Source organism: Lolium rigidum, chromosome 4 (genome assembly GCF_022539505.1).
Source record: "Lolium rigidum isolate FL_2022 chromosome 4, APGP_CSIRO_Lrig_0.1, whole genome shotgun sequence".
NCBI lineage: Eukaryota > Viridiplantae > Streptophyta > Magnoliopsida > Poales > Poaceae > Lolium > Lolium rigidum.
Genome location: NC_061511.1, coordinates 197069695 through 197083066, shown reverse-complemented (window position 1 = coordinate 197083066; position 13372 = coordinate 197069695). Strand labels below are relative to the sequence as shown.

The following is a 13372-nucleotide window of genomic DNA, read 5'->3' as shown; positions in this document are numbered from 1 at the left end:
GAGGCAAAGGCCAAGGTTATCTCATCTCCCTCACTGAAGGAGGCAAAGGCCAATCGCACGGTAGGCGAGTGTGGGCTCTAGGCCACATATCCGAAGTAGATCGCTTGACGAGGTTATTTCTTAACTGTGAATCTGCTTGGAAACTTCCTCTGAAAGTAGCTAATCGATGAACTATGTTCTCTAAATTTCTTTGGACATCTGTGGCAATCATCCTAGCTTGGGCTTGTTAGCTCAGACTCGGAATCGTGGGCGGAGATCGCACAACATTCAGTCTGGGAAAGCCAGAACCATATTGAAGCAAAACAGAATGTTCTAAATGCACCCAAATTATTTTGACAAAACGTTGTGTTTCATCTCCCTCCCATTGGTGCTGGTGACTGAACACACATACAACAGGTTACACATAAGCTGACATAAGATGCTAGGACTAGTGAGCCACTACTGGTCATCTAGCCTCCACACGTCATGAAGGAGCCTGTACCTCGCCATGTTGGAGCCGCTGATCTGCTTCAGCTTGGCAAGTGGATTCGCTGGAGCCTTGGAGATGAAGCTCAATGGCGAGCTCAGCTCATCGAGCTCATCATCGCTCGTGTTGGACTTACGGAGGACTGCCGATCCACTCTTCCTAGGATCGCCAATGATGCTTAGGACTGATCCAGGTGCAGGGTATGAGTACAAGATGGGAGAAGCGCTGCAGGGGACCGCTTGTATGCCCTTGTCGCTGCCCTCTAGATGCTCCTGGCAATACCAAAGATTTCTTGCTAATTTTCCATGGTACAATACTGTGTAAATGGTGCTGATAATTACATTTTGGTCCATAACTCCAATGTTGTTATTTATTACCTAATTGTAGTTCCTCCTGAAACTACGAACCTATAATCTGAAGCTACAATCTTAAAAAGTCTACAGTTTTCACATATTATCTTCCCATCCGATAAAAACCATATTGTTTTCCAAAGAGCTCATTTTCATATTTAGTTTCAGTAAAAGCAAAGGTTTTGGAGATTCTGATTTCTGTGTTACATCATAAAAAAAAACTTCTCCATGCCAGTAGTAAATGACGAATCTGCAGTCCTAGAAGTACTCAGGTGTTCTTTAAAACGAAACCTCCTTCCGGCAGGAGCATGATGTATTTATAGTCATGGAACTGATATGATGTTTTCAGTATTGTGGAATTGCAGGGGAATGAAGCAAGTTATGTGCTTATCCTTTCAAATAATTAGTCTTGTTACCAACATAAGAACTAACTTTCTCATTGCATCCAAAGGTATAATAAACTAACCTCCAACTCTAGAGCGTGAAGCAAACTATCTTGAATTGGGTCTGGGCAAAATTCATCCGGCACAAAGCCATGAAGTATACTCCTTATGATCGATGAACTAAAGGTAGGACAAAGCTGTGAAAATTGAGACCGACAGCATTACAACGAAATAACATCAAATTGACCAGGTAAGTAAATAGTTCATATAGATACTTCATTAGAAAATATAAGCTCATACCTCTTTCCTACTTTCAATGAGCACATCTTTGGGGATCATTAGGAGATCACTTAATGCATTTAGAAAATAGAATGGTTTGCGAATTTCAGAAATGCCATTTTCACCATCCCCATTCTGAACTTCTAGATAGTCGTCCATATCCATACCAAACAAGTCGGTAAGGCTTCTGGACCAGCTGCCAATCTACCACCACGATAACAAATATATGAGTTTGTGCTCTCAAATCTTGATCACGATTCATAAATCATATAAGCAAGTTCCATTGCTGTGGATATGACCTCACTATGCACATAATTGTACTTACAGCATTTTTCAGTTGGACCCCAGCACCAAAGCTAAATTTTCCAGATGGGATGGGAAGAACCTTCGGATCAGTTATTGGATCAGACATGGGATCTGTTGGAATCTCATCTTCTGACTCCCGTAAAATAGCATTGAACATTGCTATGTCCAATCTAGCTATGCACTGCTCCATCGCCTATCAAAGGGCAATACTGTTGGAAATTAGTACTAGTTTAGAAGATTTATATAGAATGCATGTACTCATTATATGTGCCTAGAGTTTCAATCAAGAAGAGAAGATGCAGTTGAGCTGGCACCCTAAAAAACTTCTAGAATGGAATAATGTAGGGTGAAACATAAGAGGAAGCAATATAGGTAGAATAACTTTTCGAAAAGCAGAGCAGGTGTAAAATGCATGGATAAATATTAGATCACAAAATTTTGAAGTTTTAAAATCATGCTCATGGACAGATTTAGCATCCAAAGTTCCAGACACTAATCATGGTGGTCAGTGGTCACAGTGCTTCACATATGTTTATTGTGAGTTCTGGTGAAATACAAGCGACAAAACTTGTTTGGCTCTTCGAGGAAACAATTTCATTGAATATGTCAATGAGTTCAATAGACATCTTGTTCTAGTTTATCATCACATGCAAGAAATATGGAGTACCTAAATTTAAGAATATGAAAATTTTGAGTTATTAATCGATCATATGAGGCTTACAAGTTTGGCCAACACAGGCAGGCACCCACATTCATGCCCAGCTGCCCTTACTGGGCAAATCTTCTCTGATGCCTGTTTGAAAGCCTTATTCCAAATGTCTATTGATAAGGTTGCTTGTTGCTGATTGCCCACAGCAGTAATCTTTCCATAACGTTTCTTCAGATTCAAACCAGTCTTTGATTCACTACTTATATAAGCAGATTGCATATGTGGTGTGAATGCCTGCAAAGCAAAAAAATAAATGCAATGCATAAAGTTTAACAAAATCCTACAGAAAAGTAGATGCAACAAAGGGTTTAAACTAAAAAGGAAACAAACCTGCCACCAAATGCATTCAACAATCCGTGAGAATATCCACGATTCAATCTTTTTTAATGCAGCTATAAACGTGTCAATATCTTCCCAGTTATCAAACTCAGGTGAAAGCAGTTTTCCTTTCTTCCGATTAAGTGATTCCCACATTGATGCAGAATTTCTCCTGGATGCTGTGCTGGAATTATAATCAGCAGCATTAATGCTATTTCCGTTGTCCGATTGCTTACAAGTCTCAGTAACAATTGCTCGCAGCACCACACAGTTTGACAGCCAGAAACTCAACCTGATTCGAAAAGTTACAGAATACGGATATCAAAATACATTATATATATTTCAACATTATACTACCTCTATCCCTATTTAGGTGGCGCATACGTTTTTCGATATTTAAGTTTAACCATCGATTTGACCAACAAAACATAGGTGATGTGTCATGCATAGCATAACAATGAATTTGTATTCAAATAAAGTTTTTAGTGGTATATATTTCTAATAACAAGTAACACATTTAATATGGGTCAAATTAATGGCCAAAGTTTGGACACGCAAAACAAGGGCACCACATGCATTGGGACGGAGGGAGTATGAAGTTTCCTCTAGTACTGTACTCTACATAATGACAAGAGAATAAAGTTATGCATGTAAAAGGTAATCAAGTGATTGTCAATTGTTCCACCCCAAAAAGTAGGCATTCATTAAAATGTGAAGATTTGAACCCAAGAGGAAATCGTATGCACCTTGCAACATCATATCCGCAAGCTTTTGCGACAAAAACCAGCCCAGAGGAAGCACTCCTTGCTGCACTTCCCATCTTTTCTCTGGGCCAGTTTTTAAATGCATGAATAAAATGCCTAGACAGCCTTCGTGCTGGTGTATGGACCTTGTTTGCTGAGCTACCATGTTCTGCAACAACAGAATAAAGGCCTATCTCGGAAGCAGCGGCTTCCCGCAGCTCAGTTTCAAGCATCTCAACTTTAAGTTCCAGTTCTCGAACTTTGTTGTCACTTCGACTATTTGAAATGCGTATTGGCACCTGGGCTTGCATTACATTATCAGTGCTGCCCTTAGTATGATGAGCGATTAAGATATCTTTGGAATCAACTTCATTCACTTCTTCCTTCTGGGAATCAACTTTCTTATTTATGGCACTTCCGTTAACATCTGGAACTCTCATACTGAACCTCATATTCTTTTCTCTATCACTAGTTAAAGTGCTATATGTTCTGTCGCCAAATTGTCTTTGATTGGAGTCAGTCATACCATAAGCAAATGACATTTTACGACCAGTTCTGAGAGCACTGTGTGGTGGAAGAGATGGAGATTGTTCTCTGGGTAAATCTGATAAAAGAGACAGCATCCCTGGATGGATGCTTGCCTTTTGAATTTGAATCGGATGATTTTCAACTTCTTCAGTCCTCACTTTTGTACTGGAAGATGGCACTTCATGCTGGGAATCCAGTGATGAGCTGGTGCCTTCATTACCAACTACCCTGACATCCTTTCCCTGGAATTTTTCAAACTAAATTTATATGGTGCAAAATAACAAGATTCCATATTAATTGGAGATAAATGAACAACAGAGGTAAACTACATCATTACTGTTCTTACAGGAAGTAGTAACATGGTGTTTACCCGATGGAGTAATGTAAAGGAAGAGATATACTACGCATTGTACAATCAACAGCAATGATTTGACTTCAGATTAATGGTGTGTACAAAATAAAGGAATGGATACTCCTTTTTATATCAATCAGTCAAACTTTATAAACTAATGGAAACATGATGGTAGTAAAAACTCCCTATGCCATACCCAAGTGCTTCTACCTTTTGCTTTTCTATTGGAATAAAAAAAGGGAACTTTTCAAGCTAAGATGTGAACAGACAACAGTCTATCTACATGTAAAGACGAATCTCTGTATTTAGCAATTACCTTGAGAGAGTCCTGGGATCTATTACTACCTGTGTGCACACTCCCATCAGAGCGGTACGGATATGGAGTTTCTTCCTCATCGTCATCAGTGAAGGAAGCAAACCCAGCATCCTCAGTGTACTCCTCACTCATTGTTGCCGACATAAATTCCTTTGAATCCTTATCAACTGATGCCTCTTTGGATAATGCATCTCTGGAGGAAACACTCGAGCTATCCCCATCCAACAGCTGGATTCGAAGATAAATCATAGGATGTGCATTGCTTTTAAAACTCCTTTTACAGTTGAGAGGCACTGGAACAGCAGCGTCCTCGTGAAACATTGCATGCTCGGCCAAATCTAGGGTTGCAGTCCCCAAATGCTGTCCCTTGAGTTTATCCCTTCTCGGTTCATATAAATTCAACTCGAGCAGATTCCTCTGCCACTTTCCACTTTTGGATGACCCCTCCTTTTGAAAAACAACCTGTATGCTTATGAACTCATTAAATTCAATCTTACCTACTGTGGAACCTGACCCGATTGATGGTGCAACAGTGTTTGTCTTCCCAGAATTTCGCTCACCATTTTCCCAAAAGAGAACCGCAGAGCGCAAAGATTTGATGGATTCAGAAGGGGGCCATGGGCTTATTTCTTGGATGAAGATATTGAAGTCTACATGGATGGCGGCATCCTTCTTTGTCTTGGTTCGGAGACCAAGCACCATTGCTGAAACACTAGATACTGACTGAGCTTATGGATGGTATCTGAGAACCGAATGAAGACAGGACCCTCACTGTGCTCCGGTCTCAGTTATCCATCAAATTCAGATCAGGTGAATACATTTTGTTTGCAGGAAGCACATATCCTGCAATCAGTAACTGTACTAAGTTACTAACAAATGAAGAAATGCAGCTACTGTATATGAAATATAACATTCATTAATAACAAGTCCTACAGCACATGTAAATAGGGATGAACTTATTACAATGATGGCCGACAACAGAGCTACACCCATCTCATGAATACAACTGTTGACACCATAAATACAGGATAAAGAATCTGCTGTCTCGATAAAGAACTTTTTTAAAAAATAAAATCGAGAAAAGATTTATACACAATTAGGGCCCGTTCGGCAACGCTCCAGCTCCTGGCTCCGTGGCCGGAGCGAGCGGAGCTGCCCCGAACACATGGGCTTCCGCGGATCTGGACGGAAGGAGTGCTCCAGTCTTTTGAGGAAAAATGCAGAGCGACTGTTTCGGCGATTCACGAAAAGGAAAAGAGCGGAGCGGATGGAAATTGCGGCTCTCTGCCACCGATAAGTGATTTTAACCAGTACCTTATCAGACTAGTCTCTCATCTCTCATCTCTGTCCCGAGAACATCACATGGCGCTCGAACCCTAGTCTCACGGCCGCCGGCAGCAAAACAAGACCATCTGTTAATTGATCTGCCCTACGCAAGATTTCGATTCCACCTGCCGTCTGGACCTCACATGCCAGAGCTGTCCGCCTCGCCGAGCTAAACTGCCGCCGCCACAAGTTTCCGGCCGCCGCCTCCAGGTTCTATGCCGCCACAACGACTTCCCTTCCGCCGCGTCCAGATACCCATAGTGAGGATCCTGGTCGTGGCATCCCTACTCAACCCCATCTCTGACCTCATCTCAACTCCTCTGGTTCGTTTACAGAGATGCGTTATGCGCTATGCAGATGAAATATTCCTGGTAGTGAAGTACATAAGATTTTTTTGGTAGTATACAAAGTTGTGGTACGCGCTATGCAAATCGAATACTGGTGGTTGGTTGGTTCTGTTTCTTGTTTCTTCTACAGAGATGTGTTACGCTCTATGCATTCTATATGATAATTTTTTCGTAGTTCTGAATATTCAAATTATAGACAATTTTTGGTAGTCTAGAAAATGTGACGTGGATTTTTATAGACAAGTTTTGATCATGGCCGCTGAATGGACTGATGACAACACTCGGATTATCACCGAGTTGTTTACTGGGCAAGTGAGGATGGGAAATAGGCCAAACACTCACTTGACTCCCAATGTATATGAGGAAGTGGCCAAACAGTTCAGAATAAGAACAGGTCTGGAGTACAAGAGAGACCAATTGAAGAACAAGTGGGACTGGAGCGGAATGGGACTACGAGCGAAACACTGTGAAACAAGATGATAAGTGGTGGAAGAAGGCAAAGCAAGTGAGTTATCATCCTTATTTTTTTCCATATTGTAATGTATTCTCTTTTCTTATTAACTAATGTTCTCTTTTTGTATTACAGAAGATTAAAGGTGTTGGCAAGTTTAGGAAGCAAGGACTTCGCAATGAATAAAACTTGAAGGTCATGTTTGAAGACATAACTAGTGATGGTACTGATCATTGGAATCCTGGATCAGGCATACCACCCCCTTCTAGTGCAACATTAGCTGCTGAAATTAATGTTGATAACATCCATGATTGTGATTTGGGGGATATCGAAGCACCACCAACTCCTACCGATGCAGGAGCAAGTGCTTCAAGAGTTAAGAGGTTTGGAAAGTTTGTTCATGAGAAGAGCAAGAAACCCAAGACCGCACAAGTGATGCGGGAGCAGAATACAAGGATTGGTGATATTGCTGAGAAGTCGCATTCATCAGTCTTTCATAAAAAATGACAACGCCACATCTGTTACATCCCTCATGAATGATGTGCTTGTTTCTGGTGCAACTGAAGGTAGCTTCATTTCTACGAACTTGTTTGTGAAGAGAGAGGCAAGGGGGATGATTTTGCACATGAGTGTTGCATCTCGGTTGGGTTGGCTCCTCAGGAAGTATGGCAACAAGTATCCTAAGTAGATGGTTCTATTTTATGTATAAGTGATGATTGCTTATGCACTATGTGTTGTCGAAACTATTTGCTCACATTTTTGAAACATTTGTTGCTATTTGGCTTGTAATAAGTGCTTGGATAATATTTATCTATGGATCACTATTTGGTTTGTTGATTTATTTTTGAACAATGTGTGTATGATGCTTACTTATGTTTGGTGACTTATTCGTTGCATATGTGCAGATGTCATCGGATAGCGATAGTGATGATGACAAGTACTATGAAATGAAGAAAAAAATGGTTTGCCATCATTTGTTCAGGTGCATCAAACATAGTTGGGAAGTATTGCGAGAATTGGGTGATGAAGGCCGCGCCTAGGACATCTATCTTGAGTGGGTTTTGATGGTTATAAGAGAGACTATTGGCACGCCCGGAGAGACCTACGTGATGTTGAGAATGAGTGCAAAGGTTTTCTTTGACCTTCATGACATGTTGGTGGAGCGGTATGGCCTCAAACATTCCATCTTTGTTAGCAGTTATGAGTCTCTTGCTATGTTCTTGTGGATCTTGGGGGTTGTGAAACAAATAGAAGAACGCAAAACCGTTTCAAACATTCAGCAGATACTATCCACCGTAAATTTCATGAGGTACTCATTTGTGTCGTCAAGATGGCCGCTCACTACATGAAGCCCAAGGACCCAAATTTTCATCTAGTGCATCCTAGGATTAAGAACAATAGAAGGGCATTTCCACATCTCAAAGACTGCATTGTGCAATTGATGGGACCCATATTAGGGCTGTTATTCCCGAGGATGATCAAGTTAGATACATTGGAAGAACTGGCAGGTCACTATGAATGTTATGGCACTTTGATATGCATTTCACTTATGCTTCAATTGGACAACCTGGGGCTATGCATAACGAGTGTGCTATCATGCAATCGATAAGGACCAGACCAGCTTCCCCCATCCCCCAAAGGGGGAGCTTTATTCTATTCATTATTACAACTAATGGCATGTATGTGAAAACTTATATGACTTATTCTATATGTGAAAACTACCTTGTAGATGTTGGCTATCCAAACAGGTTTGGATATCTCGCACCTTACAAAGGAGAGAGAGATATCAAGTCCTGGAGTTCCATAGAGGTGTAGCACCAACTACTCCAAAAGAGAAGTTTAATAAGATCCACTCGGCCAAGCGCAATTGCATAGAAAGAGGCTTCGGAGTTTTGAAGATGAAATGGCAAATTTTGCTTAAGATGCTTAGTTACTCAATTGAAACCCAGAAGGTGATCATTGCTGCATGTATGACATTGCACAATTATATTCTTGCACATGACAGAGAAGATGTTCATTTTGAACGGTGTGATAGAGACCTGAATTATGTGCCAACAATTCCCGAACAGTATAAGTGATATGCAGTTCCCGCGGGTGCGTCTGAATCATCAACTAATGAGGCAAGTGGTCGTGACATGGATGAGATTAGGGATCTACTAGCTACCGCCATTGCTCTCAGTTGGTAATATGGTAATATTCAGAGCATTTTAGCAATACATCGCCATGTAATAAATGATATTTTGATTTGTAAACATATGCAAATGTGGTACTTTTGTTCCACGAGACATATGACATGTTGCTTTAATGATACAAATTTTCTTAGTATGTGTCGTCGGTTATGAGAAATATAGCACTAATATCCGGCTGTATAGTGCATAGCTTCCGATTGCTCCAATTGAAAAAGCGTGAGCTTTATTGAGCCAAACAGCCTTCATAGCACTACTAGGCTCAAAGCCCATCATACGATCGCTCCTACCTAGGCGGGACCTGCATGCTACCACCTAAGCAGGCTTCATCTGTCCGAAATGGGCTGGCAGCCCAAGCTTTCACAGAGCGGGGTGATAGGACCGGTGATCGCTCGGTAGAGCGCTACAGCCTCAGAGCGGAGCGGGACTTGCCGGACGGGCCCTTATTCCTTTTCCGTGACTAAATACTCCCTCAGATCGGATTAAATTGATGTGGAGTTGTAAAGATCACAAGCACATAGTTCATGGGGTAGTAGTACCTATGGAACTATAATAATTAATAAACTACAAGTATATGACTCCGAGGGAATAACACATGATGATCAAGATTTAGCTAACATGTAGAAAGCCACCCTTAAAACGGCATTTCAATAAGATCCCTAAGAGCATCTCAAGTCGTTTTCCCAAAATGGTGTCTGATTAAAGCGTTGGATCGGTCGTTTGGGGGACGCTGCACCTTGGTGCCGCGCTTGGGGACGTCCCTCTCCGGCCGCGTTCCCCGAAACCAATCCCAAAACAATTTTCTATTTAAAATTAACGCTTTACTCATAATATTAGAGATGCTTTGTCGCTTTTATATTAAAAAAACATTGAAACGGAGGACGAAGAACATCTAGAAACCTTGGAAGACACCAATATAGGGCATACAAAAAACCTACACTAGAGGTCGGCTCTAGTCTTCTTCCGCTACTGTCGTCGTCGATGTCGTCCCCCGAGCCGTTGTGGTAGTGGATACGGCAAGACTCTTTGTCATACACCTTGACCTTAATCTCACCGTCGCCTTCGTAGAAGAAGTTCAACAAGCAGCCGACCTCGACGTCGTGGTCCGGCGAACTTCTTCCAGCCAATGTGGAGGTACATCTTGCTTTCCCCATCGAACAAGAACTCCACGGTCCACCGGCAGAACTTGCAGCCTACTTCCCGTAGGGTCACCGCGGCCGGCTCCCAGCCGGCGAGAAATTCGGCGAACGCGTCCGGGAGATTCTTCTTGCCAAAAGGGGCGTCGCTGATGAAGACGGCGAACTTGAAGTACTTGTTGCAGGGGCAGTCCTCTTCCTCATGAGATGGCGAGCGTGTAGCCCGACCGCCCTCCCCCCCCCTGCCCCGCCACGGCCGAGGCGGCCACGACCAGTTGAACCCACCATGGGGCGCATCTGGAGAAAGTTGGGTCGCGGCGGCTAGGTTTGTGGATGTGTGGTGCTAGGGTTGTGTGGGAGGGGCGATGAGCAAGCACCCCATTTTATACGCCGGAGGCAGGCGAGGGGGCTGTGGCGCGCATTAACGCCGGCACGTAGGACAAAACGTGACGAGACGTCTCGATGCACGTCTAGGAAACTACACCGTCGCTGCGCGGAAATAAATTGTATTCGCCAGAGACAGACGACGGGTGCGCGGCAACCATGTGTGGCTAACGAATCAGGCCCACCACTAAGCAAGTTTTCGGTCACTACGCAGGTTTTCGTTCTGTCCGGTGTCCCCTGTAGCAGACACGGGCTTGGCGCGCCGGATACCGTATTGAGCCGCGCCGAACTAAAAAGAGCTTTGGGGCACTCGGCTGGGAGGTCAAACGTTCGGTGCACCCCAAATCCCTTTGGGAACGGGACCGGAGATGAACTGCATTTTTAGCAAGACCCCTAAAACAGAATACTAGTGCTGATCAAGAAAGACAGCAATTATCGGAGGAAGAATACCGGACAAAAATAAAGACGACAGAGACGAAATGCATCTCACATTCCAAATTTAACTATATGGGAATAAAAATAAAGTAAAATAAATGAAAATAGTGCCAGTAGCATGAAGAGATCTGGGAAAAGATATGACTTTGACCAGGCTATGGCCAGGACCCCGATCCAAAGTTTCCACTCTCATGGGGGAACAAAAGGTATCAAGAAAGCGCGGGGATGGAGAAATCGGTACCTTTTGGGGAAGAAAAGATGGGGATTTGTCCAAGGGGTTACACTAAATTGAAGTATTAGGAGAACTCTAGAAGCACCACAAAGAACAAGCAACAACCCATTCTTCTCGGTACAACAGTACTGAATGCGAATTAAATGCTAAATGTCTAATACACAAAAATCGGTAAATAAAAAAAATGTAGTTGATTCGAACGCAGACACCAGTCGAATCGAACCCATACAAGGAAGAACCAATCAAACAAGTCAACCGAACAGGGAAAAGAAATGGAGAAGAGAAACAGCATGTACCTTAATCTACCAGGCCAAATCCCCCGCAATGGAAGGAGACGGAAACTATCGATGGAATGACAGGAAGAGGGGAGAGAGAAGAAATTGGAGCTGCACACGCTGGAATGATTGAATCGGTGATTGAGTTCGTGGGCACGCAGTAGTAGCGGTCGGTGGGGTTTGGGGATGCAAGAAGCCGGCCCTCCTCGAACCTGAGGCAACACGGGGTTAAAACGTCTCACCGACTTCCACCGGATTTTCCCAAATAGGCGCGTCGGCAAGTGCGTCGGCACTGGTGGGATGATATTTCCACACCGTTATTTTCGCCGAGCCCTATAAAAAACCTCAAACTTCAGGAATTCGATGTAAAGTTCTTGTTGAAGGGGCGCCGACGACCCCAACCGAAGCCCTTCGAATAGGATACTTCCGGGCGAGCCAGCGCTTTTACGGGACTCCAAAATATGCCGGTGTTTTTTGGAAAGCGTTGGTGTGGGTGCTTTCTCTCGCTATGATCATAATAGAGCTATTGCGAGCATTATTAGGAGCGCCGATGGAAATGCTCCCATCGCGTCCCAATGCGGCCCCCAAATCGCTCCGGCTTGAGAGTTTGGGGGACGTTTGGGGCGTGTCGCTGCCCAGTCGCACCACCATTTATAGGCCCCAAAACAATAAAGATGCACCAAAATAAAAGTTTCATTCAAATTTGATTATATTTTACAAGTTTGAATGAAAATGGCTAGATCATCTAACTCTAGCCTACTGGCCACCCGGCGGTGCGTTCGACGGCCCCGCTCGTCGTCGCCTCCCCTCCGCTGCTACTCGTGCGCCGCACGCCACCTCTCCCTACGGAGCGTGACGAGAGGACGCCACTGCTCGTTCGCCGCGCCGTCGCCTCCCCTCCGTAGCTGATCCTGCTGGAGGGAGAGTTCGACGTCATGGCGAACTCGCGCATCGTTGTCCTCCTCGCAGGCACGGGTGTCGTCCTTCAGCTTTTTCTACGACTTGAACGACTCCACGATCGCTGGCTGCTGCGTCGCCTGCTCCTCATGGTCCGGCTCGTCGGCGTCCTCGTCCTCCTTTTCCTCCACTTGCGCCGCCGCCGCTAACGCCTCCGCCTCCTAGGCCGCCGATGCCTCCTCCCGCAGCTGCTGCTCCAGCTCCTCCCGCCGCTGTCGTTGATGTAGCTCCCGCACCCTCTCCTCAATGCGTTGCCGCTCGTGCAGCTCGTCTGCATGCTGCCGCTTGCCCATCTCCTCCGTCGGTGGAGGCGTGTCTCTTCCGTTGTGGCGGCGTCGAACGCAACTATGGTGGCCACTTGCGCCGCCTCCTCCCACGCTTTGTTGTCCTCCATCTCCGGGTCAACGTCGAACTCCGGTGGTGGTGGAGATGGAGGTGGAGGTGGAGGTGGAGACGGTGGTGGAAGCAACTGGCCACCGCCGACGCGGCTCATCATTGCGTAGGTGGTGCGCAGGCGATGAGGCATGTGTTCCGGCGGAAAAAGGGATGCCGACGGCTGTGGTAGCGTCCATTGAGTGGAGGAGACCTTTTATAAGCATCGGCGATGCGAGAAGAGCCGGGAAGAAATCACGGGAAGATGCCAAAAGCTGAGGGAAGAAAGAGCGGGAACGCGCGGTGGCGTCCGAATGGCGGTGGCGTGTGGAGGAGGCGCAGAGACGTGTGTGGGAGGTGCAGCACTGAAGTGACGTCTGATGTCTACGTGTGCTTCTATTCTTGTAGACAGTGTTGGGCCTCCAAGAGCAGAGGTTTGTAGAACAGCAGCAAGTTTCCCTTAAGTGAATCACCCAAGGTTTATCGAACTCAGGGAGGTAGAGGTCAAAAGCTCAGTTCTT

At 44.5% G+C, this 13372-nt stretch overlaps 1 protein-coding gene and 1 pseudogene across 2 annotated transcripts; one reads left to right on the top strand and one right to left on the bottom strand.

The window, feature by feature from the left end:
- Positions 1–266: 266 nt before the first annotated feature.
- On the bottom strand, positions 267–11791 carry LOC124706814. Of its 2 annotated transcripts, none has more exons than XM_047238481.1 (9): positions 11544–11791; positions 4751–5593; positions 3558–4324; positions 2824–3103; positions 2506–2727; positions 1804–1977; positions 1500–1682; positions 1283–1396; positions 267–738 (listed from the first exon to the last, which is right to left on the bottom strand). In XM_047238481.1, exons 2-9 carry the CDS (start codon positions 5450–5452, stop codon positions 439–441), a joined length of 2742 nt encoding a protein of 913 aa, XP_047094437.1. In that variant the 5' UTR covers positions 5453–5593; positions 11544–11791; the 3' UTR covers positions 267–438. The 2 variants fall into 2 exon arrangements, with proteins under 2 accessions (XP_047094437.1, XP_047094438.1); XM_047238482.1 differs by lacking the exon at positions 11544–11791 and adding an exon at positions 11257–11351.
- On the top strand, positions 6676–7381 carry LOC124648009 (annotated as a pseudogene).
- Positions 11792–13372: the final 1581 nt, after the last annotated feature.